Source organism: Rousettus aegyptiacus, unplaced genomic scaffold (genome assembly GCF_014176215.1).
Source record: "Rousettus aegyptiacus isolate mRouAeg1 unplaced genomic scaffold, mRouAeg1.p scaffold_m13_p_3, whole genome shotgun sequence".
Taxonomy (NCBI): domain Eukaryota; kingdom Metazoa; phylum Chordata; class Mammalia; order Chiroptera; family Pteropodidae; genus Rousettus; species Rousettus aegyptiacus.
Window position 1 is genome coordinate 114,164,125 of NW_023416306.1, and position 16,340 is coordinate 114,180,464.

At 40.5% G+C, this 16,340-nt stretch overlaps 1 protein-coding gene across 4 annotated transcripts in view; it reads right to left on the reverse strand.

Annotated features, from left to right (window-relative positions):
- Positions 1-4,723: 4,723 nt before the first annotated feature.
- Positions 4,724-16,340, reverse strand: part of GPR176 (G protein-coupled receptor 176) — a 78,219-nt gene continuing 66,602 nt past the window's right edge. For 2 of the 4 annotated variants that reach the window (XM_016152187.2, XM_036239341.1), the window contains 2 exons: positions 12,445-12,697; positions 4,724-8,006 (listed from right to left, as the gene is read on the reverse strand). In XM_016152187.2, coding sequence (XP_016007673.1) covers positions 6,884-8,006; positions 12,445-12,697 — 1,376 coding nt within the window. In that variant the 3' untranslated portion in view covers positions 4,724-6,883. The remainder of the gene's footprint in view (positions 8,007-12,444; positions 12,698-16,340) is intronic. The other 2 variants (XM_036239339.1, XM_036239340.1) reach the window with 1 other exon arrangement.

A 16,340-nucleotide genomic window follows, 5' to 3' on the forward strand; every position in this document is an offset into this window, starting at 1 on the left:
CCCTTCCATCTCTCTCAAATTCCTTTCCCACACTTTAGAGGATAGATCAGCAAGTTCACTTTCTAAGCAGATATCCAACTGGAAAAAAGGCCAGGCTGCATTTTCCACCAAAGAAATGTCTAAGGATCTAGACAGCCCTCTTTAAATTTCTTCTGTTCTCTCTCTCTCTCTCTCTCTCTCTCTCTCTCTCTCTCTCTCTCTCTCTCTCTCTCTCTCTCCCCCCTTCTCGCTCTCCCCCCACCCCCCTCCTGTCCTCAGCCTTGGGATTTCAGCCACAATTCTAAAACATCAGGAAACTCCTATTGAGCATCCTGTTTTACACTCATAGGATGACTAGTAGAATAATTCAAGTCTGTATGCTTCCTCATTCATATCTAGCAGGACTAGTGCGCTGATGAACCATTCATGGAATATAAATCCTTCCTTCAATTTGATAGGTCAACTCAGAGGACGTACCCACTCCCAGACCAATAAGAGTCACCAGAAGAATACCATGCACCGATTATTTTCCTCAAATCAGGATCAAATCCTGGAGTTGTAATGGGGTGAAGTCTGTGAAGAAGAAGGGAGATGAATGTTTAAGAGATAAAAAACAGCATCTGCTACATCTTATTACATGTGTCCGTACAAATAGCATATAAAAGTTCAAATTAATCTTCAAGTGACAGAATGTATTAGCCTTTCTTTTCCAAAATCAATTTTCAGTAAACCAGTGGAAAAACTTAATCAAAATGTTAGGTACATTCTCCTTTTCACAGTTTCAATTTTCTGTTTCTACAAATCTGTAACCATTGTTTCACTTATTTTTACCACTGGCTGAAGGCCTAGTATTATCTTTCAAGAGCTGGGTTTGAGATGAAAAGTATACTTCTCATCATTTGTCTTTTAAATAATCATGCACTTAGATTAGATTTTCCTCTGAGAGAAAACGACCCAGAAGCAGAAGGGTAACATTACATAAAACCTGTCTACACCAAATTTCCTCTATGAAAAGGGAAGAAAATGCAAAAAGAAAATGAGAATTTTGGAAGGGGAAAGCCAAAATAAACTATAAAATGTTTCTTATAAGCATGAATAATAATAATAGGCTATAAAAGCATAAAATTTCAGTTAAAGGGTACTTAAAGCCAAATTCCCCATTCTAGATTTGAATACAAACTAATTACTTCAGTCCAAACACTCAGTGTGAAAAATATAATTTTTTTTCTTTTTTTTCTTTTTTTACTATAGCTTAATTTTCATTTTGAGATCATGGGATAATAGAAATAATCTCAGAATGCAAGGTTTCCTTCCCTCTCACATTATACCATGGTTCTGTGGGCCTCGTATGTGGAAACAACATCTGTCTTCAATGTCATGGCCTATATGGTCCTCTCTTGCTCCATTTGATACAGTAATCCATCCTTCCTGTCCACCTGCACCTTTGGACTTGAAGCTTTCTCTTTCATTCAAGACACTCATGTAAATACCTTTGAGTCAGCCTATTGAGGCCCTGGCTGCCTGGAATCACTGCCAGACTCTACACTGGGACTCTACAAACTGAGAAGCCAGATGTACACAGGTCCCTTTTGCAATTACACAAGCATTTATTTTGCTGCATCCCTAGGGCTTTGCCTCAAAGGCAGCATTAGGGCCCTTTTTATCTTGAAGGTACAGATGTCAATATTTTTATCAATTACCCATAACTTCTCTTCTCTAGACTATCCTCAATTCCAGAGGAGGTTTCTCTTCTGAGAGAAAATGATCCCACCCTCTTCAAACCATCTCAAACATTTGGCTAACCCAAGATTTCTCAACCTTGGCACTATTGATATTTTGGATCACATAATTCTTTGTGGTGGAGGGCTGACCTATGTGCATTGTAGAGTGTTTAGCAGCATCCCTGGCCTTTTCCCACTAGATGCCAGGAGCATCCCCCAATTCTTGACAATCATTACTAAGTATCTACTGGACTAACCTCATGAGTCTCCTCTGTTCTCCTAAGACCCAGGCTTTGATATACAACTGGAAAGAAACTCATAGGCTACTTGCTTTCCTTGAGGCAATGAATGCCATCTTCCCTTCCCCGAGGCAGTGCATGTGAATGTGAACAGCAAAACAAAAGAGGAAAGAGAAATTACATGCATCAAGGAATATGGTTAATATTTTAAAGGTGTCATCTCACCTATGTTGTATTTGAGAATATGTTGCCTTAAAATGTTCACCACATGTCATTCTAGTACCTCCTTTGTGTATATTACTTTTTGCATATAGACTACAATGAATAGCATATAAAAGGAAATTTAAGAGGGGAAGAAAGAAATTTAGTCACTAAATTATGATCAATGCAGCTGAATGAAAGAATTATTATTCACCCCCAACACACATGCCTGGAACTGCTTCTGGGTATTGAACTTCGCTTCCAGGTTTAGAACTTACACTCCCTCTAGTGAATTATATCCAGGCCTAGGTGTTTGGAGCAAGAAGTAGATCAAAGACCTTGCATTTGATGGTTTAATCCTTGTATGAGTCATTCCAAGGAAATCGATAAGAACCAGCAGTAACTCTACTGATTGTAAATCTTTCATCGGCTCATGTGCAATATTTAGCCACTTCTCCAGGTGCTGTATCTCTTATTCATTCATCATTCATTCCTTTGGAAATAAGTGGTTCGTAAGTCTCCAGAACATAAATTGCTGTAAAAAGTTCATGCAAAGCGATCCTGGAGATTATAGTTTTAGTTCTATGACAGTCTCCAGGCTTTTATTCTGCCTATTAATCAACTTATCACCTTGGCACAAATAACGAAAAACACTCATAGAACCTGAAGCTAAGAGAAGGGGAGATATTTCAGCTGCTGAAATTTCACGTATGGAGAATCTTAGATCATTTCAATTTATTTTAAAAGCCTCGAGCTCACAAAAAAAGGCTTTTGATGTTATCCTGGGCATAAGTACTGATTTCAATTTCTGTTTTTTTTCACATATTCTCAAGTCATTAACCATGAATTATTTTTCTTTTGGCTACAGAACTCTAATATAGTACAAGATGTTGTGATACAAACCTGCTAAATGTTTACAACTATTTGGCAGAAGTTAGTCACTTTGCAGTAATGTTATTTACATTGTACATTGCTACATTGGTAGAGTACAATATGAAAGCATTAACCCTTCCCCCTTCCACCAAAATTCAGCCTAAAATAAACATTTTCCCCTGAGCACCGCAGCTCTGGCACGCAGCAACAGCTGTGTGCTCGCCAAGCCACCCCACCTCAGTGTATGGCTGCCAAGAGCTCAGAATGCCCAGAGCCAAGATGGAGCACCCACCCCTGTATCCAGCCAAATCAAACTTGTGCCTGAGCTCTAGATGTTACTTAGCACACCAAGTGATTAACTTGCAGCTCCTTTTCCACAAATGGGGCCAATTCAAATGTGTATCTGCCCTTAGTTACTCTATATACTCTGCTTGCCTCTTCATCAATATAGTACATTATGCTCACTCATATTCACAATCTGCCTTATAAGTTTACAGCAAAGGTGAACATTCTTTTAACCCTTTCCCCTCCGTTTTTGAAACTGAGAATTGTTTGGTTAAGAAATACTCTGGCTTACACGGCTATTTCTTCTCCAGTGGTTCACATAGTCTTTTAGTATTGTGTACTGCCTCAAAGTATCATCATGATGAATATTAATTATTATTGGGGTAACTGGTAAAAATGCCAGTTTAATATAATTTTCTGAGGAAAAAAAAATCCAAATAAGCCCCCTCCACTTTTTACAAAACATGGTAAGTACTAACATTGATATAGCTTTACTCTGTGCCAAACATCATGTTAAATGGATCATCCCATTTAATCCTCAAAATTGCCTATATGAGGTGTGTTGTTGTCTCACTTGGGAGTCCCCTGAAAACAGAGCTGGAGATGAGGGCTTTTTGCAGTAGTGTTTTGGGGACGTGATCCTTGAAGGCATAAATGAGAGCTAGAGAAAGCCAGACAGGGAAAGAGGAGGAAGTCAATAAAAGGATGCATTATTGTCACCATGGGGGGCCACAGGGGCTTAATTCTGCCTGACCTCTTGAGATGTGGAAAGGTGTCTCCCACAGTTGTCCAGCAGTACAGGAGGCAGGAGTATTTAGCTACTGGTTCCCGTGCCCCACTAATCAAGGGTTACCCAGAAGGTAGGGAGCTCTCACAGGGCAGAAAGCAGAGAAACTAGTCCTTGACTGCTCTCAGGTAAGTGAGTGGATGCAGTCAGCAGCGGCCCACTGTAGACATGGCTCAGATCAGAAGTGAAGTATGCGAGTTGGGGCAAAAGACTTGTGACATAGTGATCATCTCCCGATTTTAGGAAACCAAGATAGATGGAGGTTACCTCACCTGCTTAAGGTCATAAGGCTGGTAAGTGGTGGAGCCAGGTCTCAAAACATGGGCCATCTGGCCACATAGCCCATGATCTTAACCATGTGCTATCAACCCCCACCCCATGTGAGGGAGCATGAAGGCTGCACTCTACTGTGCCCTGGAACCCATGTTTGTGGCATTTATTCAAACGTTGCATTTTCTCCTTTGGGAATTCATTTTTTAAGTTGCACCAACACAAGAAAATGCTACTGCAATGCTACTGCATCTGTATTTATGGGGAAAAATGAATCCCTTTCATTTGAGATAATGTAGGAAGAGAGAGGTTCAGATAGTATACACCACTCGAGGGAAAAGAAGAAACAAAAACACACAACTCATATGATCATTTGAGTTCAGAAAACTGCTTTTCAATTTTTTATTAAAATGTAATTCTTCAAAGAGTATAGAAATACACCTGGCGATGACCTGTTAAAAGTCAACCATCTGCTTCAAACATCGAGAAATACCTACCAAATTCCACTTCATTGAGATTTATTAAGTTGTACAAATATATATTATCAGAAGGACACCAAAGTGGCTACATTTGACAGATTCTTCTAAAGTGGACACAATTTTCTGACAGATTACGTTTTCCCTTCATAAAAGTTGTAACAATTGTGAAGGATTTGAAAGACAAGTTTGAAGGGCCACATGTTAACTATCAGAGCAAGAAGCTTCAGACGGCATGCACAGAGGGCCGGGGAGGCAGAGGGCACGGGGAAAGAGAGTACGGCAGTCCTGGGTTTCTGCTGGGAGCACAAAACATTTTGAGGAGACAAAAAGCACAGAGGAAGGCACTCCTTCTGTAAGGGAAGGGTCTCTGAATTCACAAGACACCACACCCAGGAGAGGACAGGAAAAGGAGACTCCTTACACAGAGTCTGAGGGACAAGGGCCAGTGTGATGAAAGGAAAGAATACGTGAGGACCACTGCCTTCAGGGTATGGAAGTGTGCGGTGAGAAGGCCCACTTCCTTTCAAGCTTGCTCAAGGCACTGGATGGACTCCTCTATGTGCTATTAACAAGAACAAAACCCCCTAGAGAGAAGAACAAGGCTAGCACTTGATTTGCTCTCAGCAAGAGTGAAGTGTCATCTGTGGTTTGAATTCAGCCTCGTGAAATCCACCTTGAGTGGACTCAAATTGCTTGTGAGAGCCCCCAGGGGACTAATCATTTGAGGACACTGTCCTTCCTCTTCTATCCACTTGGGCTCCTGCTCAAACTACATTGAGAGGGAGGAAGTGGAAAGCTTACCTGGTGTAGGTATAGCCTTTGCATTTTACAATGATTAGTTCTTTCTCTCTGTTCTGTTCCTCCCATAAGTCCAAAATGAAGGGAAAGTCACAGTTGCACAAATAGACTAAAAATGAGACTGGTCTCACCTGGTTCTGGAGTCCTTCTCTGAACGGGGAATGATTTTTGTCAGCCTTTTCCCACTCTTTTTGGCAGAGTCACCTTTCTTAATCAAGTAGTTTTAGCTTACTATTTCCAAAGGACCCAGTTCACACTAAATTTGCATTTCTTAATTACTTTTGAACTCCAAAAGTTTGCACAGGATAATTTTTTACAATACAGCTTACTCCTACTCACTGCTAGTAGCACCTTTAGGTGAGAATATGTGAGAAGAGAAAAACACTACAGTGCATGAACATTTCACAGTCTTTCTTCTCCACCTCTAAGCTTCTCTCATTTGTTGAAAACGCGCGCGCGTGCGCGCGCACACACACACACACACACACACACACACACACAATTTAAGGGGAAAAGACATAAAAAGAGCTTGCAGTGTTTTCCAACAACACTGCAGGTGTGTCTGAGGTCTCAGTGATGCCAAGAGGATGTGAGGATAATCCAGGACAGAGTATCTCCCTTACCGCCAGGCACATCTATTGCCATATCTTTCAAATGGGGCAGAAGAGCCATTCCTTAACCATGTCACAGTGAGAGGATGAAGGGCGTCGGAAGAAGCTGGGACTCATATAACAGGGCCATCCAGAGAAACTGTCAAATGCCAAGTCCCTATATTTCCTGAAGATACAGATCAATATTATCCATTTTTAATATTTGTCATATTTAAGTCCATCAAATAGGCATTTTCTTTGTGGACACATCACACCACAATTATCTTCGGCTTCCCTAGGAGAGCCCCTACTCCCTTTGAGCTCATGGATGCTCTTCCCTGCATGAATTCCCTGCTGGACCCACAGAACTGAGGTGTCCCCAGAAAATGCACATGGTGTAGCCACCCTAAGACTCATTCCACACTGCCCAGTTTTTTTTTTTCCACAGAGGGGATGGGGACATTACTAAAAACGTGGATCACTGAGATAAAGATCTATATATATACTCCCTCAAAAAGGAGGACATTTGATTTTATAGAGATTTCCCTCTCATTCAAAAGCATCTGGCCCAGACAGGAGGAGTCAACCCATACAGGGCCAGAGTGAAGGGAGGGCAGCAGCGGGGGAGATCCCTGCTGTTTCCAGGGATTTCCAACCCTCGCTAGGAATCCACCTTCGGGAAAATGCTCACTTTATTGTTTCTGCTCATCTTCCGCTCCACTCTGCCTACCTTGGGCATCTTTGTCTGGATCAGCTCTTCTGGGGTGTTACCCAAGGGGGGAAGCAGCCGCTTCTTGCTGTTTCGGGTCTCTGAGAACCACTGGGGAGGCAACTCAAAAGGCCCAAACCCAAAGTGAAGGGAATACTTGTCAGGGAATGTCTCAGGTTCCACAGGGGCTGCTGGAACCACCTGGGATATAGAGTCCACCGTGCCAGGGGGTGGCACATGGGGTGCAAACTGTGACCCCCGCTCTCCCCCCAGGCAGGTGCTAAGTATCTCCTTGGCCTGGAGGTCAGCGGAGCCAGTGTACTTTGCTTCACTCTCTTCCTCATCCTCGGTCGGCTTAAAGATCTGCTGCTGCCCAATGTGGAACATCTCCAGGAGCTGGCTGCCCGAGCGCATGCTGGGCTCCAGGCTAGCCTCAGCCAGCCCACTCCCTGTACTCACCACATTCCGGCGACTGTACCGGTGGTGCAGTTGTACCAAGGTCCCTACCAAGCACTTGCGGACAGATTTGTTCACAGTAAGAAAGAGCACAGGGTTCGCCAGCAGAGAGACTTTGGGCAGCCAAATGGCAGTGAGCAGCAAGAAGATTGAAGTGTCAGGGATGTTGAGCACAGTCTGGTAGACGACCAGGGTAGCATAGGGCACACTGCATAAGATGAAGACCATCACCATGGAGAGCAGGGTAGCATGCAGCTCGGCCTCCCGCTGGGAGGCATATGGGATAGAGACAGTGTTCTGTGGCGTCCGCAGCGCTGCTATGATGACCTTCTTCTTCTGGCTGGCACTCAGGGCCCGTCGGATCAATATCAAGAAGAGAAAGACCACAGCCACAGGCACGATGACCGTGGTGATGTTATAGATCAGAACATATACCAGGTGGCCCAAGGAGTTGCTCCAGACTTCACTGCAGGTAGACATGGCATAGATGTCAGCTACATTGGTCACTGCAAACACAGGGACACTGGCCACCACTGCATGGGCCCAGATGTACATCACCAGTTCACGGGACTTGGCATCAGATATTTTTCTCTCCAGCGGATACAGGACTGAGTAGTACCTGAAAAACAGATGCACCAAATTCGTTTCACAGAAGGTATGCTTTAAATTAGGGGAAACCAAAAGTGGAAGAGAGGGAAAAATGGATCAAGTTCTTTTATTCTGCCTAAGACAAAGGAAACCACTGGGGGAATTAGGGAGCCAGACTTCAAGGCGTGAGGACTTAGCTGTACAATTCATATCTAGCTTTATAACTAATGCCACCAAGATTAAATCCCAAAGAGTGATCTCAATATAAAGGAAGTCTTCACCTGTTTTTCAATTTAAAGGTAAAGGATAATTTGTAAAAAAAAATTTTTACATGGGCTAGAGGAGCTTAAGGGCAATTTTCAAAGCCACTAACAGAAAGAAATTTGTCTGCCCACATTTCCAAAGCAGACTCATGCCACAGTATATGCATGGATAACATAAGCTTTATAGTTGCTAAGGACAGAATAACCCAGTACGAAGGATGATGGACTCTGACAAAGTCCTTCCACCAAACCAATTCAACAGACAAAAATCATGCCTGCTCAATAGCTATTGTTCCATAACAATCACTTAGTGACCCTAAGGGCAATTAATCGGTCTAAAATGCCTACATGATTAGATTTTTGTTTAAATCAGATTTTCATTCAAGTTTTAACTTGATTATTCTCTAACTACATAACCAGAATTCCAAAAGCACCTTGTTTCCATATCACCAATGATTTGGGGGAACTGAGTAATTCTTCAAACCCTAGAGCCACATCTGTCACGAAAGGGCTGCTGCTGGCCATCAGGAATATGGCGATTGTCAGAGATTACCTTGGGCCACATCTCTGCAGTCAGCTAATGCTGGAATCAACCTTACAACCCTATTAACATTCGTTCACTCATGAGGCCAGGTACACATGCATGCCTTCCTGCCACAAGAGTTTCTGAGCACTACCTATATGCCCAGTACTGTGCTAGGCACCATGTTACAAAGATTAAAAAAATAAAAAATACAGGAATGTTTTTGAATTCAGTGGGGGAAAACGCATGCAAACAAACAATTATAAATGAGGAGATGATGGCTCTCTTGGAGGTACGCACAAAGAAGATATGGCAAAAGGGGGCACCTGGGAAAATGTCAAGAGAAGGCGGCACTTTGATGGAGTCTAGTAGGGGACAAGCTGGGGGAGAATGTTCCAAGCTGCGGGAGATACGATGCAAACACAACATGACCATGGATGACGAGAGATGGACGAAGCATGGTGAAATGCGTTCTAGATCGCCTTCCAGGAGGGGGGAAAAAAGAAAGAAATGCATAAGTTACACATGCTCCCAATTTTATTTCTCCAAATATAAATAAACTTTTCTAACCACAGCTCTATAAATCCAGTGTAATGGCCCCAAACCCACACGCGAACACATGCTCAGGAGTCCACTGTCTCTGTTGCCCATTTACTAAATGGTAGATAACAGACCCAGGCTTCCAGTCATTTCTGCATATATTAAGAACTAGACTACAACACAAGCACACAGGCTCATTATAAATAATTTTGTTAGTATGTACATCTCCAGAAGATAATGCAGGAAGTGTAGGTGGCCTCCCAATTAACTTGCTGAATCGGTGTCACAAAACCAATATCTGAGAAAGAAGTGAGAGAAAGGGTTGTATTCTCTTTGTCTTCACACACATCATACTTAAGCTTACAAATAATTTATATCTCTGAATAATAAAATAGTAGGACCTTACGAGCTCTGTTTTTCTACTAAAAAGACATGCTTACCTAAAAAAAAATAATGGTACAAATTTTCTGATGAAAAGAAAATAAGGATTTCTTACTGTTAGCTTATTTTCCCAAGACAAAGGACCCAGAAATAGCCCACTGTTACTACTGCATTGATTCCAGGTATAACAGAAAAGCATTCAACATAATGTGTTCCCACTCTTGTTTGAGTCCTATTCTTAAAAAACTTTCAGGATTCATAGCAGCATTATTCACAACAGCCAGAAAACAACCCAACTATCCATCACCTAGTAAATGGATAAACAAAATGTGGTATATATATACAATGGATTATTATTCAACAAGAATAAAAAGGAATGAAGTAAATTGTTCAGAGAGTAGATCCTAAGAGTTCTCATTATAAGAAAAAAAAATTGTTCTTTTTTTGGTATCTATATGAGATGACGGATGTTAACTAAACTTATTGTGGTAATCATTTCACAATATATATGTGTCAAGTCATAACGCTGTGTGCCTTAAAATTATACAGTGCTATATGTCAATTATATCTCTAGCAAACTGGAAAGGAAGAAAAGAAATCAAGTACTGATACATGCTACAACATGAATGACTCTTGAAAAAAAGCCAAACACAAAAGAATGTATATTATATGTGTCCACTTACATGAAATGCCCCCAAAAAGCAAACATATAGAGATAGAAAGTAGATTAGTGGTTGCCTGTGTCTGGGGATGGAATGGAGAGTGAGTATAAATGAGCATGAGGCTTCTTTTAAGGGTGATGAATATGCTCTAAAGTTCAATTGTGGTGATGGATGCACAACTCTATAACTCTACTAAAATTCATTGACTCATACATTGAAAATGGGTGAATTTTATGATAAATTATTTCTCAATGAAACTTTAAAAAAATCTTTCAGAAAAGTCCACAACATGAACTGAAGACTTAAGACTTCATTAAGCTGCTAGTATAAGGGGCAACTGGAAGGACACCTGTCATGAACACAGAATCCTTCAACACAAAGTTCAGGAAGTAAACTGATTTTTCACTGTTGTATTCTAACGCTGTGCACTTTCCAGATATTTAGAGACCTCTTGTTGGGTATGGAAGAGACGTGCAAAATCACCAAAAAGCTGGCATGGCAAACTGGCATTGCATGGTATACATTCAGCTTGAAGGGATTTGAATGGTCCACATAGTTTTTGAATGTAAATTAAATGCAAACACATAACAATGATAGAATTCTAGATTTCTGATCTCTCTTCTAAGAAAATAGAAAATCCTGCCAACTAAGTCTAGATAGCCACAAAGCACCTATTAGCTGCACCTGCTGAATGACTAACCCTAATGAACAGGAATGCAGACCCATGACCTCAGCCTGGCCTGTGTCACTTGGATTTGTCAACTGCTTCATCTTCCCCTGTGGATGGTGAGTTTCTAGTGAGAAATTTCCAGAGATGGAGTGGCTCACAGCCAGATATGATGATAAAATGATTGCAGACAATATATCTAAAGAAGAATATGTTAATAAAAAGCAAAGCCCAGAGAAAGAGAGACAAATATTGGTATGACCTAGCCAAGCACAGGCCATAAATAATTCATTTCTTTCTTCTTAACGTTGAGGAACCTGAGGCTCAGAAAGGCTCAGGTTAAGTAAGACACTTTGCCCAAAGCTACCCACCAAGAAAGCAATGTTAAGCAGGATTTAAAGCCAGACTTCTGGCTCCAGAGTTCCCTCTCTTAAACCAACTATTTCTCCTAGTATGCAGGGGCTTTGTGTGACTCTGTGTCCCTCCAGGCAGACGACACTGGGAAGCTAATGAAATTGGGGTTCCAGACCTGAGAGGTGACTCCATAGATGGGTTCTGCAATCCTCCCACTTACAGGTCATTAAGGTATTAAGTACATTTCGAATGGACAAAGAGTTTAAAAATTCCAAATTCATTTAAAATGTAGTTAAATTTATCATAGAGTATAAAGTCAGAAGAGTCAGCACTATTGGTTCAGCAATTTTTCCTTTCTGTAAATCTTAAAAATCAGAAGTACCCATGCACGTAAAATACTTTTCAATTTCATTTGCTTATTTAATTCTATTCTCTAAAATGTATTATTATCTCAACTGTATTCAGGACATGCTAGCAACAAAGGGGAAAGGCAAGAAGCTGTCGATTACGAGATCTTTACACTTAACTTTGATAAATTTTATCATACTATGTATGGTGGCAGTAACTAAGATGTAAGATTCATTTCCAAATGAACATCCTGTTAAAGAGGATGAGAAGAGAAAACAACAACCATCACAACATAAAGCCTTGAAAATAAATCCTCCAAAGGCATTCTGGTGTTATCTGGACTAATCATTTGTTAAATAACCATGAATTGTTCTCTTGTTCTTCCAGAAATGTTTTCATCCTACATCAAAAAGCCCTAATTGCAGAGCTTTCAATCAGATGAGCAATCTACTGCAAATTGCAACACAAATACTGCCAATTCTTACCAAGCAAAAGCTACACCATAATTCTGTAGCTGTGCCCCAGCACCTTCATGATGTAACCTCCCAATGCCACAGCTTTTCTTAATGGTCCTATTTCCTATAGCTGCTGTTAAATCATCCTGTCTTTCATAAGGCATCTGTTTTGACAATTCATTCTCTTTCTGTTGACCACAAGCTGATAAAAAAGTGGAACGGTGACTATTTCCCATTTGTTTCAATACAAAACAAAAATTGAGCCCCTGATCTTACCTGTCCAAGGCAATGGCAGGGAAGCTGAGGATCGTCACAGAACAGAAGACTTTGTGCAAAAATTTGACAACCTTGCAGAAGAGCATGGTGTAGATCCACCAGCAACAGTGAGGGCTGGTGCTGAGGAGGATGTCGAAGGGCACGCAGACTAGGCTGGCACAAATCCCCGAGCAGGCCAGGTTTTTAATGAACCTGTTGGTGACAGATTTGAACACAGCTGTGCGGCAAGTTGACCATAACACCATGAAGTTTCCTGGTCAGATACGTTAAAAAAAAAAAAAAAAAAAAATTAAAAATAAAAATGAGTTTTAAATAAAAATAAAGAAGACCAAAAAAAGAAAAGAAAAGAAGATACAGGTTAAAAAAGATTCAAAAACCACATTTCAGAGTTGATTTCAAAGGGTTTCATTTAAATATTTACATATTGTCAGTGTATGTGGAATTATTAAATCATTACGTACATCTCAAAAAGGCTAGAAGAATTTTTAGTAATAAGTTTTGTTACTTAATTTAGGCATAATAGTATTATGATGCTGATTCAGTATCTTCTGAGTATAAGTAATTTGCCAGATATTACTTAATCTCAGGCAGTCTACTCTCACATAGTTTGCAAATGACTTCCACATTAGGACCAAGCTACACATTCAAATTTAAATTTTCTAGTAGCCATATTTTTCAAAAGTGAAAAGCAGCAGGTGAAATTTTAAGAGTATTTTACTTAACCCATTATGTCCCAAATAATATCATTTCAACCTGCAATCACTACTTTAAAATATATTTCATTCTTGTTTTTATAATAAGACTTTGAAATTCGCTGTGCATTTTTTTAAATTGAAATACAACTGAAATACAATTGTATTAGTTTTAGGTATACATAGTGTGAATTTTACTTTATATTTATAGCACATTTCAACTTGCACTAGTCACATTTCAAGTGCTGAATAGCCACATGCAGCTAGCTAGTGGCTACTGAACAGGACTGAGCTGTTCTAGATCTTTCAGCAGAAATGACACATTGGACTGTCTCTCTGAGCAGTCTCCTTTCATGGCTTCCGCAGGCCTATAGCCTCCTGGTTTTCCTCCTACCCTCTCATCTCTCCCAGTTTCTGGCTGTTCCAAGTTTTCTTTACCAGGTCTCTCTCTCTCTCTCTCTCTGTCTCTCTCTCTCTCTATTGAAATGCTGATGACTCCCACATTTGGGTCCTAATTAGGCCTCAACTGTCAGATTCCTATTTCCAAAAAAAAGTTGATCCACCACCCCTCTTACTCTGTTAGCCTCCCCTTGGTCCTCAAGAGCCTATAGATCTGGTACCTCTCTGCCTAATCTTCCTCTTCTCTTCCCCAGGCTTGTTGGGCACCAGCCACTCTGGCTTTTTTTTTCCCTGTTTTTGAAACGGGATCAAGGTTGAGCCTGTCTCAGTGCCTTTGCACACTTTTTTTTACACTGCTGAGCATGCTCCTCATAAGTCTGGTTCCTTTTAATCTATGTCTTAATGTAATGGCTGTCTTCTCAAAGACCTTCTCTAACCATCTTTTTATTTTAAATACTCACTGCTCTTCCCTTCATTATACTCTATTATAATACACTGTTTGTGACTTTCATAGCTCTTATCATAATTATTAATTTGTTTATTGGTTTCCCCTCCATTTCATGAGGCTAAAAACCTAGTCAGTCTTGTTCACTGTTATAACTCCACTGCCTTGCTCAGTATCTGTCACACAATGGGCATTTGATAAATATTTATTGAATAAATGAATTCGTAAGATAAGGGGACAAACATTAATCAAAAGTTCCTGCAGTAAGATGACCCCTTTTGTAGTACTTACATCGGTAGTTCCCAAACCTTGCTGTGCATCAGAATTACTATACCAGACATCCTGAATCCCAGTAATAGCTATGGAATCCGGGAACCTGCATTTGTAACAAGTACCCCAGATATAGCTGGCCCCCTAGACTAAAGTTTTAGAAATACAGAGTGCATAGCTCCCACCCCAGAGCCTCACAGGGACCAAATCTTCAGGTTTACAGAGCAGCCTATTCTACTGCTGGAGCTTTTACCTGATGGGAGAACCAGGTCCATTCAGCCAATCGGTCATGACCCACAGACACTGCTGCCTCCTGTACACATGCTCAGAGAATGTTCTCCAATGGACTGAGCCAATAGCTCAGTCTTGCTGAGAAGTTAAGTGATGGTGCCAGGGAAGGGGGCAGGGTTCAGGGCTGCTGCCAGTCACTGCAAGGAGCTGCCTAAATGCCTCTTGACATAACTTACTGTCAAGAGACTCTCTTCAAACACAATATTCTATGGCTACCTCCTATCTGCCAGACAGAGTAGAAAAAAAAAAAAAGCCACTAATTTTAGGTAAGGTAAGTAGGCAAGCCGCTTCCAGGAAATTCTCTACTAAACTTTCCTTGCATTTGTAGCTACCACACTGAGATAAAACCAGCGGTGTTAACATATACATATATACATTTATTCAGTATAAGAACTGTTTATACTAATACTACCACCTTTGGCCCCCTCAAGCTTTCCTGTCACCTCAGTGATGGGCTATGCAAATAATCATGTATTTGAAGCTCCACTGATTGGGGGAATTCTTTTTCCTGGCCTTTTCCCACTGAAGCACAGATCAGAATCTGGCTAAAGCATCTTTCCTCACTTAAGTTTTATATACAGGATTTAAATTCTGGTAATCATCCAAAAATGAAATAAGACACTTAAAGTAATCTGCCATGAAGAGTAATCTGACGTGTGTACATGTCACAGTATCTATCCTCAGTTGTCAAAATCAAGAGGTTGCTCCAGTCCACTGGGGGACATCCCATAAACACAATCCTTCTTTGCTATAAATCAAGATTCAGATTTTCTGTTTCTCTCATCACTGTTAGTTTTCATAGCTTGGTAGGTTATGCTGAACAAAACATTTTGAGTAACCAAACAAACAAGAAAATTCATCACAAAGGAGAGGGCAGGTTGTGGGTCAAGTTCTCTCATGCACATAGTAGATTTTGTTGAAACTTAACTGAAACTAATTTCCATCATTACCCTCCTATTCTCTTCTCCTATCTTTCCCTCTATTATGTCAGGCATACTTTTTTTAAAAAAAATCATATATTTTATTGGTATGTCCATACTTGTGAGTAAGGAAACCTGTTTTCAATGGTTATTATTAAAAAACTTGAGACTGCTATCATCACATTTTATCTCCACTTATAAAACTCTAGATGGCATCTGGAGCCTAATCCCTTTTGCTATTAAGCACCTGAAGCTAAGAAGCCTACGTTCTTTCTATTCTCTAAACTACTCTCTCCCCTCACTTAAAAATGGACTCATTTGGCTCTAAGAACCTGAATTAGACCAAAAAATCAAGAGAGGGTCATCCACACTCAATATCTTGCCACATGTAAAAAAGGTGTGTGTCTATACACACAAACACACACATACAAGCACATGAGTATACACATATATTAGGCATGCACACAAAAATACATACAACAACAAAGCAAGATAATTATATATTTGACCATTTAAGCTCACTAGCACTTTAGATTCATCTTAGCTTAACAAGACCTACTAAGGATAATTCAGTATACATTTTAAGCAACACAGATTCAACCTTGAGATATTTTTCATTTTAGAGATCATGTTCTAAACCACCTAATCCTCCTTAGATATGATTCAAGTTCCATACCCATTCTTCCTCCATGTATATTCCCATTATACTTTCTAATGCTGGATTCCATGACAACATTCAATCCCAGAGCTGTGGGGACAGCAACACAGCCAGTATGTACTCATAGCGCACACAGCCCAAAGGGGAAGAAGAAGGAAAGGGTGATGGCAGAAACATGTCAATTAATTACAACTAAGAGATAGTGCTTGACAGACCTTGAG